The sequence below is a fragment of the Diplotaxodon limnothrissa genome, linkage group LG23 (genome assembly GCF_057381915.1).
Source record: "Diplotaxodon limnothrissa isolate DT_005_m linkage group LG23, D_limnothrissa_male_GT1.1, whole genome shotgun sequence".
Classification (NCBI taxonomy): domain Eukaryota; kingdom Metazoa; phylum Chordata; class Actinopteri; order Cichliformes; family Cichlidae; genus Diplotaxodon; species Diplotaxodon limnothrissa.
The window spans coordinates 34,939,835-34,962,568 of record NC_140617.1 but is presented as its reverse complement, the minus strand read 5'-3'; the positions used below and the strand labels follow the sequence as shown (position 1 = coordinate 34,962,568).

Sequence of the window (22,734 nt, the reverse complement as noted above, 5' to 3'; positions counted from 1 at the left end):
GGGCGGTGAATTCATTATTTAATAAATCATTCCTAACACTTCATGATAAACAGCACGGAGTTTTAATGCTTAAAATGCAGCAGCAGTTTTACAGACGAATCAAAAAAGTTATTATTTTGGTGCTCATTGAGCGTAATTAGAAATTGTTTTCCAGCTCAGTTTATTGATTAATTTTAGCTAGATCTTTCTAAAGATGAAACTCGAGAACTGGCATAGTTTTGGAAAATGTGAAGAAAGGTATAAATTTTTGACTTTTTTTTTTTTTTTACATTTTTTGACTTTTACCTGTATTTTGTAAAAACGTTTCTACTGATAAAAACCTCTGGGATCATTCATGAAGACAGAAATGACTTAATATCAGACCTTTTCTATTTACTACAGAAATGTTTACTTTATCGTGCAGAAAAACTGAGACATGCTGTTGAATTAGCACTTATTTTTTCTTTTATTAAGATAACTGAGGGATTCAGCGCGTGGTTAAACTTCTTTACACTGAAAGGCGAGTGTCACTGGTATGCCCCACTTAAGGCCAAAGTGGCCCACGTTGTACAATGAGCTTCACATCCCTGCTCTGCACCTTTAAACCTTTTTTATGTGGTTTCCTCCACACTGATCTTGTAGCAAACACTATAACAACAGGGTGTTTTAAGAAAACTCAACTAAAACAGCAATGCTGGGCTCAAATTGCACATTATATTTTGTCTGTTAGAATAGTCACTGTGTCATATTAGACAATTATAGAATCATAAATGTTTATTACCCTTTGCCTTTTAGTCACTCATGCTAAAGAAAGTAAACAGACAGTGTGTGTATGAAGCGCCTTGAGGCGACTTATGTTGTGATTTGGCGCTATATAAATAAAATTGAATTGAATTGAATTGAATTGTATATCATAAAATGACTGTGACGTGTTCCTTAACTCCAGGGTCAAAGGTTGTGTTTTATTACACAGATGTTATTGATATTAATCTGTCTTCTTCTTCTACTCTTGTTCTTTTCTTCTTTGTTGAAGCTTAAATGGAAGCCCAGCTGTTCATGACAGTAACTCCATTATCATTTGTGCTAGCGACAAAAAGCCTGTATGAGACTTGGATGATAAAGGGTTAATTCCACCTAGTTACAGCAGCAGCAAGGTTATTTTGATTTTTGCTTGCCCGTGTTTAGTTACAAGGATAACTGAGTGGTAACTCTAAGCACACCTATCTTCATGACTGCCCTACAAGCACTGATCATTTCTTGATTTGGGCTACATTTACTTGCTTGACTCCATAGTCACAGCTGAAGGACTTAACGGCTGAACTGTGGCTATAAAAATAATAAATATCTATATTTTATAGATGCATTGATGTGCTGGGTAAGTATCAGCACAGGCCTTGTTGACTTATATTTGGTATATTGGCAAATAAATAGCAAATAAAATGTTTGCATGTATCTGCTGTATTCCATCAATTTTAAAACTTTAATACAGTTTTATGCTGTTATGTTGCAGATTTCCTATTTCATAGTTTCAAGACAGGCCAGTCACTATTTTATAAAATCATGTTATAGTATATAAAGGAAAGGCAACATAAATAGTTTGAATTGCCTTATACTGGCGCTGTTCTTCTTGTAAGTCTAAATTTTGCGCACAATTCACTCTAAAAAACTGGCAAATGGAAACTATAATCTGATTTACTTTACTGATTAAAAAAATATCTTAGTTTGTGTTTTATTGTTTTGATGTTGAAGCTGAGGTTTGTGTGTAGTCCAAACGGGGGCGCCATCACGGTGCCTGGCCCGGCGTGCGTCTGTGTGGAGGCTCGCTGGACGAAGGGAGGGACGTGCCTCATCCCGACGGACGGAGAGCTGCTGCCATTGGCTCCTGCGACGTTATAAATGTAGGCAAATGGAATTTACCGGCTCAGAGCAGGCGGAGACACCGGGGGAGGAGAGCAGGCGCGCAGGCTTGGACGCACCGAGACCAGCTGCTTCTCGACGGTTCACACACACCCACCCACCCAGGATTGGACTCATTTTTAAAAACGATTCAAATCAATGAAGGAGAGACGCTCGTGTCAGAAGTTATCTCTGAAATCCAGCATGGATCCCAGTCAGAGTGTGAAGTGTAAGATAGTGGTGGTGGGGGACAGCCAGTGCGGGAAGACTGCGCTGCTTCACGTGTTCGCCAAAGACTGCTTCCCTGAGGTGAGACCCTGCAGCCTGCTGGACATGATGCATGTTAATAACACACACTGATACCACGACCAGCGCATCTCATTGTTCTTCTGAACCTGGCTGTGTCACGTGGATTGTTCCAGTAGTGATGAAGGACATTCATGTTGTAGTGCTTGATACGTGTTGGGATCTGAAACCTAAACGTAGTAGTACCAACACCTTTGTAGTACACGATCGTGGTAATAGGGTAATAAATCTAACGTTGCTCAGTTTCTTCAGAGTTTAAAACCTGGCAGGCTTCCTCCCTGACCTCCCCTCTTCTAAATGTTTCCTGCAGAGCTACGTCCCCACTGTGTTTGAAAACTACACAGCCAGCTTTGAAATCGACACGCAGAGGATCGAGCTCAGTTTGTGGGACACCTCAGGTAATCCTCACTTCCAACAACCTCTCTGTCTGACTCATGCTCCAAGTGTCACCTTGTGTCAGTTGTGGCGGTGGTGTGGACATGTTCTAACATGCATCTCTGTGATCAGTCACTCAGTTGCTGATTTGAATGATATGGAGCTAGTTTATTATTAACTTTGTGGGGTAGAATTCACCCATGTTTGACTGCGTCATAAATAAATAACAGGTTTTAGCCCAGAATGTCCAAATCAGGAGACAGGAGAGTCCCAGGGCAGCTTTGTTTTTTCTCAAATAATGAAATTAATCTCTGACCCATTTTAATCAATGTAGCACAGTTAATCCTTTCCCATAGTCTGGAGTCGCTGTTCCTCGAAACCACACGTTTCCCCTCAGATTAGATTGGGGCTTACCTTTTACCTACATGGAAACGTTCAGCCTCGTAGTTCAGTTCGAGCGCAGGAACGCCTCAGTGGAATGGATCTGATTTATGAATTCCTCCCAGCTGAGCAAAGCTTAAGTGGAAACAGGAAAGGAAACATAATGATAGGCTGAACGAAGCTCATATTCATACATCTGGTGAACACACTTTGAAATTCATCCTGCTTCCTGTGCTTTTCGGGAAGGTTGAGCAACATTGGCTCAGCAGCTTTTTTTCTTTTTAATCTCCTGCGGGTTAGACTTTGTGTTTGGGCTCTGAAAACCAGCATCGTGTGTGTGCGTGTGCGTAAACAAACCCATTTTCCCATCGATCATTGCCTGAGCACTGAATAGCACAGCAGCGAGGTGTATGTTTCATGTGTGTGAGCATGTGGTGTTTGTGTGGGAATGAGAGGAAAATCCCTGGCCTGGAATTCCTGAGTGACGTTTGGGTAACTTGAAGACCGAGGTCAGCTTGAGATCTTTCTTTCTTTCTGAAACGTCAGACCGGAAAATCCAACAGCAGCTTCTTAAAATCCAGATTTCTGAGCTGTTTTATACTTCAGAGCAAATGAAAGTAAAAGCATCTGCAGAGTGGCGCTCCTTTGCCGCCTCAGTAACTCTACAAGAAAGTGAAACAAGGACATCAAATTGAAAATTCCTTCATCCCTCCAGTTTTGTGTGTAAATGTGGAAAGGCGAAGAAATGAAAACTGGCCCGAGTGAGAATTTTCTTTTATTGAATTGTGTTGGCTGCCTGCCTGGAGCCATTTTTCTTTTTCTCTCTGTTTCATAAAAGGAGGGTTGGGGGTGGTTTCCTATTAGATCATTGGATTTTAGAAGGTGCCAGATACCCCTATACCAACCCACCCCTACCTTCACTCCAAACCCACACCCAGCACACGAACACACACACACAGTGACCAATTGATGCAGCTTTCAGCTTGACTGGTCCCTTTTTTTTTTCTCCTTTTTTTTTTTTTTGAAACCCCCATCTGCCACAGCCAATCCAACTGATCCCTTATTTCCTGAGGTGTGTGTGTGTGTGTGAGACCCAGGCCTGCACTCTGACAAAGACCAACACGGAGGGAGGAAGACAAACATTGTGGACTGCCACCCGCTCTTCCCCTCCCTCTCAAACACACACCTCCACACACACACCGAGGTGGTCTTTGTTCTGCAGTGATGAGTGGCCTAATGAGCAGCCTGCTGTTTATGTGTTTGTGTTTAAAGGGGATGGTGAAGGGAGTAATTCGGCCCATTAAGGTAAATTCCTGCCAGTTATACAGCCTTCCATTTGCCCCCCTCTCCCCAACCTACTTGTCTGCTCTAGCATTGCCACCCCAGTCTCAGGGTGAGGTCCGCCGGGGCCAAGGCGCGAGCCTTTGATGCTTCTTTCACCAACAGGGGAAGTGGTTTACGTTGTCTGCCTGTCTGCCTCCGTGTCTGAATGAGCAGGAAAAGTGCTTGTTTGAGAGTCAAACAGGAGGATAGGAAAACCGTGTGGGTAAACAGAGCAACCCCCGTGGCTCAGCACCTGCATGCCTTAGGTCTTTTCTCGTTTTACAGAGTGGAAATGAGCATGGATTATTTTTTTCAAATCAGAAAATCCACCAACCCCACAAAACATAAAAAAAACAACCCAATTCAAGCATCAAATTCTTAGATTTGGAAAGCAACCACCAAGTAGGAGTTACCCTTTTTACAAATGATGGCTCCGACTTTTTTCCCTTATTCAGTGGGTTTCATTTTTAACTCCTTGGTGTTGGAACAACAAGCAAAAAAACGAAACATTCACAGAGCTTTGGTTTAGGTGACCCATTTCTACATACATTATATTCGCTCTCTGTTTTGGTCTCCATCAGCTCCTGCTGTGACCACCAGCTGCTAGCCAATCTGCTCTGCTGTGGCATTTGTTGTTTTTAAAAATGTATCCTTTCTCTGAAAACAGCTGCTCGTTGCACCTGGAAACAGTCATTAAGAAAGACCAAGACTGTAAAGCTATGAGCAGTTAGACCAAAACAACAAGCTGAAAGATGCTAAAAGGCCAAGTAGTAGAGCTAAAGGAGACCGGAGACTTTCTTTGGTCATATGACCTCTTTGTTTATATTAAAATGTCGATGAAAGCAACTTCAAAACTGCTGTCGTTTCTAATCGTTTCTGTACTAATCCGAGGCTCACAGAAGATTGCTTTAAACTGATTTTGCACTTTTCACAGTTGAAATAGTCATAATATACTTACGCTGGAACTGAACTGCAGGAAACGGCTTAGTATTTTCATACTTCCGAAATTGGTCTTGCACAGTTGTTCCAACTGTTAGGCAATTTCCCAAAGCTACAACAAATACGTTTTCGAGCTTAACAGGAAAAATAAAAGAACTAGAGGAGTTCAGACTTTTCCAGTTCTAGAAATCCCAATGGGAAACATCAGACCCAGTGGATCTCATTTGACAATATTTATCACAGGGAATATATATATATGGGGAAAATTAGTTGTTTTTTTTTTGTTTACTGCGCACATTCAAAGTTGACCCACTTTGCAAAATGGGAAGAAAGACAGATAAAGGAGTTGTAATGGAAGATGCATAATAGCAGAGCTTGGTCAGAGCAGACAGATCATCTTGCCCTTCTATAGTTACTAGAGCATATCACATGTCCTGTTTCCCATGTAGTGCAGGACAGCTTAACTATGGGACTTTTGCATGCACTCAGTAAGCTCCTCTGCTACTCTCTCTGTGACACACACACACACACACACACTCCCCCCCCCGATTCTTCAGTCTGTAACCATTGTTGGATTGGATCACATTTCTGGGTTCAGCGAATTGGAGCCGCATGTCTGGCATTCCTCAGACTAAAGGTTTCTACTTCCTCCACTACAAAGACCCCCTTTGTACCCAGCAGGCCCAGATCCTCAGCCAGTGAAAGAGAAGTGGTGTGGATCACTAAAGCCTTACCTCGTTTCCAGAGGGGAGAAATCGAATCACGGTAGAATTTGCTGACCGACAATGGGATGGTGATGGTGAAGCAGTGTATGAACTGAAGGGCAGTGGGATCCTGGTAGAGATTAATGGACTTCCTGTCTGCTAATGTCATGGAAGGACTTTTTTTTTTTTTTTTTTTAAACACCTGACATTAAAATCCATGTCCGGCCTTCACACTGAGCACTTTGCATTCTTGGCTCCCCGTGCATGTGTCCTGCCAGCCCATCACTGAGAAACATCTGACTGTCCTAAATGCTTCACCAGCATCCTGTTTGGCCCAACTCTTGACTCTTACCCAATTTGTACTTTGTTATTGTGGCCAAAGTAACCTCTCGAAAGCTTGTATAAGTAAAGTTTATCATATCTCAATGTCTTTTCAGGAAGTTTCTTTCAGCTGGATTACACAATTTGAGAAGGGAAATAGATTTCCTGTTTTCAGCCCTTCTGGTGGACTTTCTTCAGTTACTGATTTCGAGACTTTATCATGGCTCATGGAGTGCCATAAGATAGTATTGTATCTTAAACAAATTTAGCTACACTGCAATCGATCCTAGTGTAACGTAATGTGCCGTGATGTACTGAAACGGTACAGTATAGTGTAAAGTACCAAGCAGTAATCTTGAGCCACCTCTAGCTTCTTTATATTTATTGAAACATGAAGAAATATAAATCCAATATACGGAAGAAAACAATCAGTTTTTACAATTTCATTGGAAATTGGCAACATTTGCTGAAGTATTTGGGAAGTTTTTTTTGTCTTTCAATTAAGTAGTCTTCAGGAATAGTTCTCCAGGCTTCTTGAAGTATTATGTATGTATTATGACACATGACACACATTTATAATGCTAAATCTTAATGGTTGCTCACCTATTATATGTTGCATAACTTTCAATAATATACTTTTTAAGGTATTAGAGCATGTTGTAGTGCATCATAGTGAACTTTAACATAACACACATGCACAACAGGGGCGACAGTGGCTCAGGTTGCCCCCTACACATCCAGTGTGAGTGTGATAAAAGTGCTAGGCTATGGGACTCGTAGTAGAAAGTGCTTTGAGTGCTCAAACTGAGTATAAATGTGCTCCATAAGTACCAGTACATCCAGTTACCACTTACATGTGTTAACACAACATGTTACAATGGTATTGCTATATTAGATTTGGCTATTTAACACAGTACACACTGAATTATTAAATTGCGTCCAAAGATATCTTTTGTTAACCTGCTATATTTGAGCATATTTTGTGATACCAAAGGTTACTTTATTAATCCTTCATGTCCAGATTTTAGATTTACACAAACAAATATCATGGTAACCACAGCAACTACAGCAGATAGTCATAAGTGTATAAGTGCAAATTGTAGTGCGTGTGCTTGGCAGGCGAGCCGTATAAACTTGATAGTGCTGTATTTCTAGACGTGCCTGTCAACATCTGTTGTTTCCACAGGTGTCCCCCAAAGGCCTAATGCCTCTTTTTATGTATTTATGCACACACAAGCTCACCGCCCAGCAGCTCCGTTCTGCTCAGCTATGTTAGCTATGCAGTAAACCAGCAGGCCTGCAGATCTGTTGCTATACATCCAGACTGTAGACTGTCAGCCACAGCTGGCTTACCTCAGGTCTGCATGTGCTTGTGTGAGATAAAGCAAAAGCTGTTATTGTGTGAAGTTGTATGTCTTTAACATTATGGAATATTTTGAGATTGCGTGAATAGACCAGAATGTGTTTTCCACATTATTTCATGTAGATTCATTGCATTAATTGCATTGCATTTATTTATTTCTTGATCACAACAACAGTGAGCATTTAGTGGCATTCTACAGTTTCCGCTTATGTCATTGTGCCCAACAGCAAGACACAAGACAGGCTATGGTTAATAGGAGGCGAGAGAGGATGGAGGACATATCGAAAGGACAGAATAAGGGAGGACAGGGTGTGTGTCTTTCTTCCAGATTTAGAGATCCTGTGGGAGAACAATGACAGGAGCTAATTAGATGACAGTTACCAGGTCTTTGTGTGTGTGTTAGCTGTGGGATTTCCTCTTATCTTTCCATTTGGCAGGAAGATGACCTTAAAGCAGAGGCTGGTCTCAGATGCAGAGCTAACGCAGTAACGACTCTAAACAGCTAACAAAGAAGGAAACATCTGCTATTAAAAGTTATTAGCAAAACGCTTCCATAGAGGGTCGAATTTTAAATGCACCATGTTGAAATTGCAGTGGATTTACGTTGGATTTATTGCTATAAATGCACCAACGTGCAGGTAAATTCACAGAAATATGTGCAGACATAATAACACAGCAACTTCACACTGCAGCTCAGATACGCATTTCCTCTCATTAGGTTAATAAAAACAGTCTATTCATTGTGAAATGTCAACCGATTCTACAGCATGCCCTTTTAGTCGCAAGGTTTTATTTTTCCACTGATTTGTTCCAGGCTACGAGCTCTGGAATAAAAACAATCGAACAGCCCATTGTGGTCATGATCGATTGCGAGACGGTCATGAAAGAAATAAATTCTTGTGGTCTTGTGGGGGATACCACCTTCCTCCTCGCCTTGTATTTGCTGTGCTCCCTTGATAACAGTTCAGCATCTGGCCTTTTGTTTAGGCGGTATCACCTATCGGGCTGCTTTCCAAAACACTCAGAGTTCCCATCCAAACTACACTGTTTAGATCAAGACATCAAAATAATTTATTCAGTTCATTCCAACACTAGATTTTAGGAGCAGGTACAGATTAATAGGGAGCAAAAAAATTCAGGTTATATGCATCAATGCAGACACGTCTTTGATAGGCCAAGATCATAATCATAATCCTTTTTGAGCCAATATATCAGACTGTATAAGTTAGCTCGTGAAGTTGAACTTTTGTAATGGTGATACTGTGGATTTTACTGTTAAGACTGGAAATACTTCATTTGTCCCATGTTTGGGAAAGGCGACCGCCTTCTTGGGAAGTCCACCACAACTGTTAAGGAGTTGAACGGATACACACAATATACCGATGAGGGTGATAAATCTACTGCAAAAAAAACCTATCCTGAAAACACATGTGGCTACCTCGACATGACACTGGATGCGACAAGAAAGGTGGCTCTGACTGAGAAACCACATGCTTATTGGCTAACGACTTGTGATTGACAACTACCAATTGACCCAAAACAAGTGACTGAACCCATGATCTCACCGGGAGTGTCCACAAAGGTCAAGACAGGTCCCAGACTTGTTAACCCTCTACTGCATAGCGTTGCCCTGAGGCAACAAACCACATTTTCATGCCTTACACTGGCCCTTCAAAAAAGAAAAACTTTTTTTTTCGGAAATAATGCTACCAGGCACATCTCTTTCCAATAAAACGATGAGTTGAAGGTGGTGTGACTTTCATTTGGGGGGGGCAGGACCCCTTTCTGCAAGCTGCAGTACATGAGAGACCTCTCCATTAGGAGGCAAGATAAAGATCACTATTTTACATGTTTATAGTGAAATAAATGTATATTAAAAATACTTGTATGTGCATGAATATGTTAAGAAGCATATTTGTTTGTTCTACTTTTTTCAATTTATTTATACAGTAAAACTTAATTTTCATTCGTTGCCTCAAGGCAACACTGCGCAGTAAGCCTGATATTTTTTCTTTTTTGTTTCAGGCAATATAATGCATTTGCATATGTGTGTAGAGATGTGTTTGTGTGCATTTATATATGATAATAGTCAATGTTTTTTTTTACTTTACAATCTACTCATAGTTAGAGGACATGGATGTAAATACCTTTTATGGAAGGAAACCAAGGGAATGTGCACTTTCTGTCCTCAGAAATGAGGAGTGGATCCCTGAATGAGGTTTGAGGGACACTTAGGAGCTCAGGGGTCAGTTGGTAAAGTAACTGTGTCTGTGTGTGTGTTAGTGCCCACACATCAAGCAGGTCTGGCCAGGATCTGGTATCAAGTCGGCACTGCTGGCTGACTTCTGACATGATAAGACGTATGTCATCCAGGCCTGGCATAGATGGCACTGTCTATGTGATGGCATGCCATTTCTGGCTTGATTGTGGCTTGGTTTATGTGGCCCAGGCCTACAGAAAACAGGTCTGGCCCAGATCTAGAATCAAGCTGGCACTTCGGACTGACTGGTGTTTTGGCAGAGTGTATATCAACCAGATGTGTGCCAGGTCTGGCAATGACGCCACTGTTTATGCAATGGCATGCCATATCTCAGGTGGTAGAGCAGGTTACAAACTGATCGGAAGGTTAGTGGTTCGATCCCTGGCTCCTCCAGTCTGCATGTCAAGAGTGAGAATGTGTATGAATGATTTGAAGCGTTCAGTTAAGCGAAAGTGGGTGAATGTGGCATGTTGTATAGAGCACTTTGAGTAAACTGGGAGAGTAGAAAAGCGCTATATAAAAATCAGTCCATTCACTGTCTGAACAGAGTTTCGGCATGTTACTTTTGCACTGTTTTGCATGTTCTGGCACATGTTGTCATTGCATGGCTTGATTAAGGTACACATTAGGCTGACATCTGGGGCCAGAGCTGAAACTGTTCTGGGCCAGCAGTGTGTCTACAACTGGCCTGTGGCTGCACATCACCTACAGATGGCCCACATACTGCAATGAATGACGGCCCTTTGGTGGCCCAGATAACTTGCTTATGAATATTTCAACTGTGAAAACTTGCTATTCATAAAGCAAATTAGCAAGAACTGCTAGCAATTCTTGCTAACAATTGAAAGGAATTAAAACATTTAGCAGTTGTTAATGACTGACAGCTAATGACAGAAAATGCAAAATAATGAAGTGCAATGTCTCAGCAGCTTTTCTCCTCAGTCTGTAAAATTATTGCGTTAGTTTACACTTTAATGTAATTTTTAGTGTAATAAAATGTGTATATGTTGGCTAAGATCATTTTTTTGTAAACATTGCTAAATGAAAAGCAGTTCTGCCATTAGCAAAGCTTAATGTGCAATTTTTCATGCCAAGTGTTGAATTACATGCAATATTAATTCTTGTGTAGTTCTATATAATAACTGGGATCTCCTGCATATACATGGAGTGGAACATTATGGACATGGATATTTGAGATGTCTGTACACACACTTTAGTCGTGCTTTGTTGTGTGGGGCCCAGGCCTGGAAGCATTGTTTAAAACGATGTCATCTCCCATCCAGACTGTTTAGATTAGGAACACCAGCACTGTGTGTGTGTGTGTGTGTGTGTGTGTGTGTGTGTGTGTGTGTGTGTGTGAACCAGTGCATTCCAGAATTTTCTCTGCAGCCGTGTTTATAAAAGACTTCCCAAGGGAACCTAAAGTTACCAAAAACAAAATTCCCCAGATTCTTGGCAGCTGCTTGTGTGTGTGGTCACTTCTTGCTTGCCATGTGATCTTGACTCACCTTGACATGACGGCAAGCTCCCCTCCCCCCATGTGCAAGGGCGTCGCCCTTGCACATGGTTTCAATTTGAGGAGGGAGTCATTTCCTCGCTCTGAAGTTCTATTCCTTCAGAGAGATTTTCTGTTTCAGTAAACGATCTTGTTGTAGTCAGCACATTTTTTCTACTGATGCGGCACTATTTGTTTTTCTCGCCTAGTTGCCATGGATTATGGCTGAGCTGCAATCATGACGTATGAGAATAACTATCTGTAGTGCTCAAGTGATAATTTGGTCTTCCTTGTGCTTTCTTGAAACAGACTTTGATCCTGCCCCTCACTCGAATACTGTTATTTCATTTGTTTAAGCAAAAGCCTTCAATGCTAGACATATTTCAGGTCTTCCAATAAAAAATGAAATCTATAAAGTTTTAAATAAGAACACCTCAAGTTTCTTCTGATGTCCCTTGAGCTGGATCCCTGCGAAGATTATCCAATAATAGCAAAACTGCAAATTAAATCAGGAACATTTCTTAGCCTGAGCTGGCCACGTGTTTCTTTGCTGTCTGTTGGAACAAAAGAGGGTGCTCGCACAGTTATGCATACAGCAGTTTTGTCCTTGCGCAACAGTGTGTGAATACAGTTCAAGTTTCTTGTTTTCCTTTGTTTTAGGATCTCCATACTATGACAACGTGAGGCCCCTGTCCTATCCCGACTCCGATGCTGTGCTCATCTGTTTCGACATCAGCCGCCCAGAAACGCTCGACAGCGTAATGAAAAAGGTTTGTTGCTCCTCTCGGGCAAATCCATGCAGGAAACACGTCTTTAAGCTCTATTTTTAAACATTCCACTCAAGTACTTTGATTTTTGTCTGAACTGGTGACAGAGGCCTGGATCAAAGGTCTGCAGTCATTTCTTTTTTCTGTGATCTCAGTCATGTGAAGTCGTATAGCTGTAATGTGACTTCAGTGTCAGGTCAAAACCCTGCAGTGGCTGGACGTGTCACTGGCTGATTCTCACATGTCCAAACGTGTGCTGTACATCAAGCAACACAGGTGGTGTCAGTCATCTGACTGGTGGAGAAACTACAAAATGTAAAAGTCATTATCTTCCCACATTAAAACACACCTGGCATGTGCTCCTATTTTTGCAAGGCATTTCCTGTTTTTGCGCTGCTTTCTGCCGACCTGGAATGTTTTTTCAAAGCAACTCACGTTTACCAGAATTAGCGGTCGAGACAGAAACAGTTTTGTCTTGCTCATTAGGAACAGAGATGACCTCAGATGCACTGAGATTTTTTGTCCCTTTCAGTCTGCCGCTTTGATGGGTAACATTAGTTATCTAACCATTTGTTGTCTTGTGTTGCACACTGTAATTGAACCTGTCGTGAGTAATTGGGAACACGTCATATACAGCTAATTGCTAAGCTTGAACTGAAGTTTAAAGTGCTTAAAGCTGTGCTAGTCGAAGAATGCATTTCAGACGATGAACGTCTACATGAGACTTAACCTCGGTTTAGGCTTTTAGGTTGTTCAGACACATTTTACAAACAAACTTCCTCCTCAGATGTCAATGAACTTGATCCCCTGGCCAGACAGCCAGCCCTGAGGCACATTAGCCTCAGATTAAAGCCCCAAGAGAAATGCCATTGATCACAGAGCGTTTATTGTTGTCAGGGAGGAAACATGGAGATTACTTCTAGTTCCTTTCTAGGGTTCAAAGAAATGAGGGGCTTCAGGAAGTGGCAGCTTTAACCTTTGTACTTAAAGGGCAGGTGAGGGGGGGATTTCATCAAATTCTTTATTACAGCAACAAACATTTGAACACACTCACAAGAAAAACATTGTTTTAAAACACAAAATTTACTTTATTTTTATGTCAGAACTCCTGAATGATTGAGGCTATTTTGTCTTTCTTCACAGTGGAAAGGTGAGATCCAGGAGTTTTGTCCCAACACCAAGATGCTGTTAGTCGGTTGCAAGTCGGACCTGCGCACCGATCTGAGCACACTTGTGGAGCTTTCCAACCATCGACAAGCGCCAGTTTCTTACGACCAGGTTTGTAGATTAAAAGAACATTTTGAAATGGTAGATGGTTCCAATTTCCTGACTCTAATCAGGTCATTGCCATGTTTAATTGACCCCTGTGAAAGTGTGCAAATCCTTTCGTTATTGACGCAAGCTCTTTACAAAAAACAGAATCTCAGTAAGCCTGAACGTTTTCCTTCTTAGGGTTCCAGCATGGCCAAGCAGATCTCGGCGCCCTACATCGAGTGCTCGGCCCAGCAGTCAGAAAACAGCGTCAGAGACATTTTCCATGTGGCCACGCTGGCCTGCATCAACAAAAACAACAAAAACGTCAAACGCAGCAAGACCGCCCGTGCTAGCAAGAGGATTTCACACATGCCTGGTAGACCTGACCTGGCGGCCGTGGCCTCGGACCTCCGGAAGGACAAAGCCAAAAGTTGCTCGGTCATGTGATTGCACCGACCAAATCAGATCAGACTGAGGAGAATGAGGACAGAGCACAGTGCAAGCAGGAAGTTATGGGGCAATGCTCCCTCCTGCATGCTAAAGACCCCTTATTTGTCTGGAAAGGGGTTCTATAAGCTTAATTCATGTACATGTTACTGGAATACTCTGCACCAATGAAAACTCAATGCATAGTAAGCATCCCACTCAACGCGGCCCCCACCCCTGCCCCACCAAAAGAGGAAGCTATCTATCACCTGCCTGGGGATGTGACCTGCTTCCTCTGGGAGGACAAAGCGGATGCAGTCAAGGCTTTCCATGCTAACAGGAAATGAGCAGGGGGAATGATGTCATTAGGAAATGCTCATTTATAAAAAGATGCGTAGGAACATGTGGTCTCCTGAATAAGAGCGAGAGCCGGCAATGGGGTGGTAGGTAGGGGGGTGCTGCCTCAGGGGGAGGAAATAAAGAGGAACTGCTGTTGTTTGTGCTGGATCAAAGACTTCTTCCTCGGAGGGCTTATACAAGAACTCGTCACTGTGGTTTGAAACTGATTCACTCCCACCTCTACTCCTGTAACTGTTAGTCTGTGTGCAGAACAGATTAGAAGAATTTCTTAATTTCTTTCAATGGAAACATGAAGCTGAGTGTCCCCTGTCTCTGATATGTTGTCGGTGTAATGTGAAGTCATTGGTGTATAACTGTGTCATTGCTTTATTTTCATCCTGATGAGATTGACCCAATACTACATTCTCTTACATCAGCAACTATGGATAGACTCATGAAAACAAATGCACACTGCAACAGTGCAGGTTAGCCTTTTATTTTCTCCAAAAACAGAAATGGTGTACTTTAACCCTTTTGCTGGGCCCTAAATGGGTCCAGTGAGCTTTAGCTTAACAAAAATTAGCAACCAAAAATAGAACACTGTATATGAAATATGGACATAGCCACTGTGACTTATCCACAACCCTAATGCTAGCCACAACCATGTTGGGTTTTTTTGAACGAAAAGTTACATTTTGGACAAGAAGATGAAGTTGTGACTTAATGCTAACGAGCTTTGTTAGCTAGCTCCATTTGAATATAATACACAAATGTCAATTGACTGATAAAATACTAGAATTTTGCTCCCAGATCTGAGCTGGATGAAGATATATTCGCATCCAGATACGTAACTTGGATTAACAGAAGCAAACCACAGATAAAAGATAGATGTAGCAAGTGTGATTTCACCTACTGATTAGTAAGCTAGTCGGCTGCCATCTTGGTGATTTGAAATTAGATTTGAAGCGCAAGAGGCAGATATGACTGAGATACCAATGGAGACCATGGAGACTGTATAATTTACAGGTTGTTAGCTAGTGAACTAGCTAACAGTTGTAGTTAGCTATATCCTTCATTCTATAATGAGGATCATTACAATTCTTTCTCATTATGAACCAATTCTAGCAATTGAGCATATAAAATCAGAAGGTCGTCACAGAACAAAGGAGCTGAGAGCCGTTTCACCTTAGACCTACAACCAGTGTGTTTTTGCAGCCAGAGAAGTTTTTCCTTTGCTGGCTACTAAGAAGAATGCAGGTGGACGAGTTATAAAAACTGTTAAGAGGTGTCATCAAGGTTCAAACTGTTTCCTGTACCAGCCTGCAGATATTATTATTTTTTTGTTTAATAAATGCTGTAAATATAGGCATTTTAATATAGGAGTCTCTGGGGATGGACTTGCTTTTGGAGCTAGCCCCAAGTGACATTAGAAAAACTGGAGTTTTTGGTATTTGGCTTACTTTCTCATCTTCTGGAGGATCCCCTCGATTTTAACAGGCTGGAATCTTTGCGTCACGAATCACAGCACATTAAAAGAGGATTCAAACAGAAGAAGATCAACAATAACTTACCCTAAATGTCCAAATTGGAGGAAGCTGTGGTCGATTAGCTAGACTACGAAAACCTCTGCAGGAATGAACCATCCCATGACAGGAACAGTTTTTGTCTCATACGGTAAATATCTGCAAACTGGATTACTGTATTGGTCACTGAATAAACGAGCGAGACAACCAAAGGATGAAGAACTTTGCTGATATGTGGTAAACTTGCTAAAGCTCAATTTAGACTTACATGCTGAGTCTACCATGTAGCCTATGCTAGTGACAGATGGTATTGCCACCATTTGTACCTGTGTGGGCTATGTTGACTCAATGTGTAGGTTACATTTTTAGTACATTTCTGCACTTCAGTTTATCACGTAGGGCTTTAGAAGAGTTACATCATACTTATGGCGCAGATTTAATGCAGAAACATACATTCACTGTAATTAGAAGGACTTTGCCCTCTTCAGTATTAAAAGAAGAGATTATCAGATATTTGGAATACCATAAATGCCACAATACAGATTACATGTTTTTTTTTTTTTTTTAACTAGTCCACTTAGCAGTTAGCTTGCTAGCCCTCACTGCACTGCACGTTTCGCAAACCTCTGGAGATGAATTTTGCTGTTCGACTTTAAGCTGTGACCAGACTAGGGCTGCCACGATTTGTCGACTAGTCACGATTACGTCGACTATCAAAATCGTCGACGACTGATTTAATAGTCGACGCGTCGTTTGAAGCTTTGTAAGATCCCAAAAGACGCAGGAATAAGTAGCAGGATTTAAGAGTGTAATAACGGACTGAAACAGAAGATGGCAGCACTGCATGTACAAGGATGCCAGCTGCCGTTAAACCCCGAAGAAGAAGAAGAAGAAGAAGCAGCTGTGTCCCAGAATTCATAGCGCGGCCCAGCTCAGTTTCCAACAATGGCGGCAGCTAGTTAGTTTTAATATTACTCTTATTATTCTTTCTGGGTCACAAAATAAACGTTTAACATATTTTCAGCCGAGAATGTAGCTGTGTAAACCTCAAATATCGGCTCAGTTTATCAGGACACCGCATATTTTCAAAAGCGCTCCGACGTTTTCGGAGACGTCTGTTACCCACTAGCTCGATAGCTAGCCGGGGGCTAGGTCACTAGCGCGGTGAGAACACCGGACTCCCGGCAAATTGTTTTCAAACCCACCGCCGTCTTTCGCTACTCAGGTTAAATATATATGAGTCACTTAGATAAATTAAAAATGTTGTTGTTTGGCTTTTTTTTTTTTTTTTTTTTTTTTTAGTATTTTATTTGTTCCTGAGTAAATCGGTTTGTCTGAGATTAAAGTTATAGTTTTTACACAGCTGAATAAACGTCAAGCAGACAGCTGATTATCAGAAGTGTGAGATGCTGGAGAATATACTCCGGTGTCCTGTTATATTTTAGATAGCAAGGAGTTTATTAAACTTCACCGAAACAATCTGCAAATTTCATTAAAATTGAATAAACTATCATCTTGTCTTTATTTTTAGTTAGCACCTTAAAAGCTTAAAGCTGTAAGCTAATGATAGTTATATAAGAGCAGATGCTGCTGGTGCAATAAGCTGTAGTTTTACGTCCAGTGGATGATGACCTGATTAGTCGACTAATCGCATAAATAATCGGTGACTAGTCGACTATCAAAATAATCGTTTGTGGCAGCCCTAGACCAGACCTTAACTCGGAAAGGATGATTGTATTTTTTTTTCTTCCTTGGGTCATTTCAGTGTTTGAGTATCATGACCTCCGCAGTAATGTCACATAATGTAAGAGATTTGTGTCAATTTCAAAATTAGTCTTGAGAAACAAGTGTTTTTGAACTAGTGTTTTTTCCTTCCTCTCAAACAACAGTGCAATGACGCAGCTGTTTAAATATCAACGGTATTGATGCACTTTTAATGTGACCATCAGTTTCTCAATTAGCTTGTTCAAATGCCAGTGCTGTCACATTTGTCAGCTCAGCGCCCGTGTCCCTATTTTCTTTTCCCAATCCTTTCTTTCCGGTGTATACACACGTTTTCTTGAATGTTGATGTCACCTTCAAAATGTCTTTGTCAATGTTGTTGCCATAATATTTATTGAATTCTATATTTTTCCCTTTAGAATAAATGCCAATAAAACTGAAGAGAAGTGTGTTTGTGTTCATTAAGGGAAGAAAGAGATCTCAGTTCATAAGTTCAGTATGTAGTTTGATTATCCTTCATGGATGGTCACGTACTGTTAAATTATGCCATGCAGACATTATAAGATTTATTGTGCTTTGAGTTCACAAAGGGAAGCTCTGATTTAGATCCTCTTTTGCTTTAGATTTCCAGCAGACTAGATGCCTCATGGCTACACTGACAATTCCAATAGAAACAACATCTACAAACTCCAATGCATCTATGGGACAACCTCATTTATGCTTCTGTAAGAGAGCAATGTGCTTCGAGGCATGAAGTGTGCTAGAAATCCATTCAAAGAACCTAAAAAGGTGGCTTCAGCTATTGTGCTTGTTAAGAGAGATTCTGTACAGTCATTTATTTACTCTCCCATCAAAAATCCAAATCTCATACATTAAAGATAACCAGCTTATTGTTCTGCAACCAGACTGTTACGATCCCCCCATACTCCAACCCTTCCCAAAATGCATGTGAAAGTATGACCAATGTGGCAGAAACTTGACCCCATTTCAAGGGATTAGTCAGCAGGGGACAAATTCTAATCAGAATCAGGTTTTCTGTAAATAGTTTTAGAGTTTTCTGGTACACAGTTGCTTGATTGCTGTTTCTTAAACATTTATTCCTAGATACAGCAGCTTCACTGTGATGCCCATGCAATCATTCTCATTTTCACATACTCAGACACACTGTTTTGACAGTAAACCAAAGATGTTATGCAAGCAGAGGGGAATCTGGCATAGTAAAAACACACTTTATGCGGACACCTATGGAGGCCCCCCTCCATAGGTGTCCCTTCATTCCAGCTCCATCTGAGTGTTTATATGTAAACAGATACCACAGCTATCTGAAGGAGCATGAAATGACTGTACCTGTTCACAAATCATATGTTTATCTCTTCTATTGATATATTCAATCATTTTGTACTTTAAAAAGTCAATAAATCTCAAAATTTGGAATTGAATCTATAATAATTTTAATTATTAAGCTATTAGACATTGTAATGTATGCGACTTTACAAAGTTTACATTTGTGGTTGGTAGCATTTGTTTTTGGGTTTGTTTTCCTTTTTCTATGTGATGACCCACGTTTACTCACCTGGGGCATTTTCATCCTGAAAATGGTGCGCACTTTTTCCTGCTGTCTGGGTTGATTGGCAATCTTCCTTGAGAACAAAACAGCAACAGGCTTTTTACTTTTGTCTCTTTCGGTAGGTGCGTCGGGAGTGGCGTGTAAATATTTGACAAGGCACTGCACACAGACGACAAGCTTCCATATCTTGTGTATTATAAGAGTGGTCTTTAATGTACCGCCATTTCCGTACAAATAAATGTTTTGCTACATTATTTCAGGCCTGGACAAAAGGCACACCTGTGATCGGTTGTCTTGTTTGTACAGGTGCAGCTTGTGTAAGGCCTGCTCATTTCCTCCACTCGGAGCGTTGCAGCTGAAATGTGAAGGTGGCTTTAAGCTTTTGTTTGCTGTCTCTCATATGTGAAACGTACAGAAAGACTGGGATTCAAATCTCTTGGAAAGTATAAATATACATCCTTTCTTCTGGGGATTTATGAGTGCTTACTGTTAAACTTTACTCTGCCCTCTATTCAGGTTGTTTAGGGAGAAGAGTAATCTTTAATCAAAAGGAAATTAAATGACAGAGAGGTCTGAGGTAACTTTGGGTGGAGAACCTGCACCACCTCAATCCTTTTCTTTCTACAGAGAAAACTGATGCAGCTCAATTTGAATATTTAGACAGAGCTGTTGAAATTATCAAAAAGTCCACAAACCTGGCCGTAGTCTCAGCATGTAATGGATTATTTATATCTTATATACAAATAAAGTAAGGAAATCCCTGTAGACCTCCAACCCTGCCCCCTAAAAAAAATAAAAAAATCATTTGGTCAGATAAACGGGGGATGTGTAGATTTTCATTCAAATAAGTCACTTGTCCTATAGTCTAGCCCTCATTCACATGGATGCATTGGGTGCAGCACAGGACTCAGTATCTTGTCCAAGGACACTTCGAGATGGGATAGAGCCACCGACCACTTGAGCCGCCATCTTTGCTTTACAGCAAGCTCACGAGGAAACACTTGATACATTTTGTGCTGCTGCTGCAATATTGCGCTCTGGCTTTTGTACTTATCTTTGTTACATAGACAAACAGCAAAACGTTAGCGCCACCTTTAAGTTCATAGATACAACAAATTGCCATTTTGGAAACCTTTTCTTCTGACACCTCTTTGTCAAACATCTATGAGGTATTATGCTCACCAGGCAAGAAAAGCACATTGGCTCTTTTTCTCTCTGATTAAGCAGGTCACGAGACATGATGCCCTGTGCATGTAGCTAACAGCTTCTCTACACTACATTGTAGCGTGTTATATTTACTGATGACATTCCAAACAGGACTAAAAAAAGAATAATGGATCATTTCTATACAGCCTGTGTTGATTGAGTAATTCACTCTTCTGAAAATTTGTTGTGTTTTGTAATCTCATCTAATTTTTGGAATTTCTGTTAAAATTCCTTAGGTGCACAATGATGTAGCATTACAATGCTTTCTTTTTATCCATGATAGACTGTTATATGATTGCCAACTATAATTTAATCTCAGTATCCACTGGTATTCGAGACAACTTGATGCAATATGAGATAATCGAGGGAGTTAAAGGGGGCGATCGTGGCTCAAGAGTTGGCAGTTCGTCTTGTAATTGGAAGGTTGCCAGTTTGAGCCCCGGCTCCGACAGTCTCGGTCGTTGTGTCCTTGGGCAAGACACTTCATCCGTTGCCTACTGGTGGTGGTCAGAGGGCCCGGTGGAGCCAGTGTCCAGCAGCCTCGCCTCTGTCAGTGCGCCCTGGCCCTGGGGCGGCTGTCACCATTCACACACTGCCATCACCAGTGTGTGAATGGGTGGATGACTGAATGTAGTGTAAAACGCTTTGGGGTCCTTAGGAACTAAGTAAAGCGCTATACAAATACAGGCCTTTTACCATTTAATCAAATACCCTAGCTACTAATCTACACTCAGAAAGGCCCCTCCTTTGTGACAAAGCTCTCAACATGAGGCTTTATAATATGACATTCCTAACCAGTGGATGATGTTGTGGTTATGTCCATCTTTTTACTGTCTGTGTTGTTTAATTCAACTCAATTACATTTTATTTGTATACCACCCAGGTAAGATAAAGAACCTGCAAGACCCTACTCTACTCCTAGAGAGAAGGCTTAGGGGTTAACCTGCTCTGGCTCTCATTCTACCTTTGAAAACTCTTGGAACCACAAGTAAGCTTGCAGACTAAGAGCAAAGTGGTCCAGTCTATAAGTTATAAATGAATAAAAAACTCGTTTTTCAGCATGACTCTTATACAGGATATTTCCAATTTTAGAAATAGTGTTTTATGTATCATCTGACTTCATGGATAAATAAAGCTGCGTGTCATCTGCATAGAAATTAAAATGCATGCAGTGTTTTCTAATAATATTACTCAATTTACCAGTCGATCTACGTCCCTACCCTCACCTATGGTCACGAGCTGTGGGTAGTGTAAGCCATACAGCTAGTTATACAATAAGGGAATACTAAGAACACTAAGAATATCATCTGCAGCCAATTCAAGAGAAAGTGTACATGATAAAGCATGTGCTTGTTACAGCATAAAATAAGTCGTATGTAAACGGTTGGAACTGAACTACACAGTTTAAGCTACAACACCAAGTTAGCTTGGTGGTGGCAGTTAGCACTGTTGCCTCACAGGAAGAAAGTCCTGAGTTTATCCCCACCATCTGGCCGGGGCATTTCTGTGTGGAGTTTGCATGTTGTCCCTGTGTTTGTGTGGGTTCACACATAAACAAGTCAGTTCTCCATCAGCATATAAAATAAGTAAAAAGACAAAAACAATTTAGAATAGTTCAGTATTTACTCATAAGTGTTAACATAAATCTCTTTCAATTTGACAACAGTCTTGGTTCAGAAAAATAACTTTGACTTGAGTCCTTGACTGTCTTGACACTCCTGTGAAAGCGGGTTTTTGTAACAGTAAGAAACAAAAACGTCTCTGTGAGTCAGACTGCACTGACTCGTCTGCTTGAAAAGCTAATGTATTACTGGAAGCAGGCAGCCATGTAGGGCCCGTGGTAAATTCCCAGAGACCGTCAAGCATGCAAACTGCTTTTCCTCACATAGCAAGCCTATATATCATGCAGTGACTTCATCATATGCATGAGGACTAAGATGTATTAGTTTGTCAGTGACAGGAAAACGGGCTTGTCAGGTGAGAAATAAATGCCAGAGATGAAAGACACACAACTGTGCTCCTGATGGCTGCTTTGATGAAAGATCTTTCCAAGTAAGATGCATTGATGTGAGATTTAAACCTTCTTGGCAACGTTTTAAGAGGGGACCGACGTACTGCTAAGGTTATAAAAAATGTTGATTTGACCTCTGTGTTAACATTCATTCTGTTTGATGATACATTACAGGAAATTAATTTATCTGATGTTTTTTGCTGACAAATAAAATCTAAATGAAGTCTGTACAGTGAATAAAAAGCAGGAAGATGAGCTTAGCTCTGTTCCCAAATCTCATTGTTAAATGGTCTTAACTGGTGAGCTTGACAGATGTAGGTGGGCAGATTTTAAAAACAGCAAAGCTTTTTATTCCTGTGTAGTCATTATGCCAAATTTATAATGCTAACTGATAGTTTATTTATCCTGTTTGTTCTATTTATCTCTAATGGAAATGAGAACAGGAGTCTTTCCAAAAATTATTCATCTTTAGTGATGATTATTACTATTAGCATTATTTCACTGAGCTATGGTGTTTCTGATTATCCATCAAAAATGTAATATGCTACCCACTGGTGTGGAATACTCTACTGAAGCC

At 40.9% G+C, this 22,734-nt stretch overlaps 1 protein-coding gene across 1 annotated transcript; it reads left to right on the top strand.

The window, feature by feature from the left end:
- Positions 1-1,992: 1,992 nt before the first annotated feature.
- Positions 1,993-17,129, top strand: rnd3a (Rho family GTPase 3a). Its single transcript, XM_085348952.1, has 5 exons — positions 1,993-2,184; positions 2,492-2,579; positions 12,003-12,112; positions 13,253-13,387; positions 13,562-17,129. Exons 1-5 carry the CDS (start codon positions 2,035-2,037, stop codon positions 13,808-13,810), a joined length of 732 nt encoding a protein of 243 aa, XP_085205078.1. The 5' UTR covers positions 1,993-2,034; the 3' UTR covers positions 13,811-17,129.
- Positions 17,130-22,734: the final 5,605 nt, after the last annotated feature.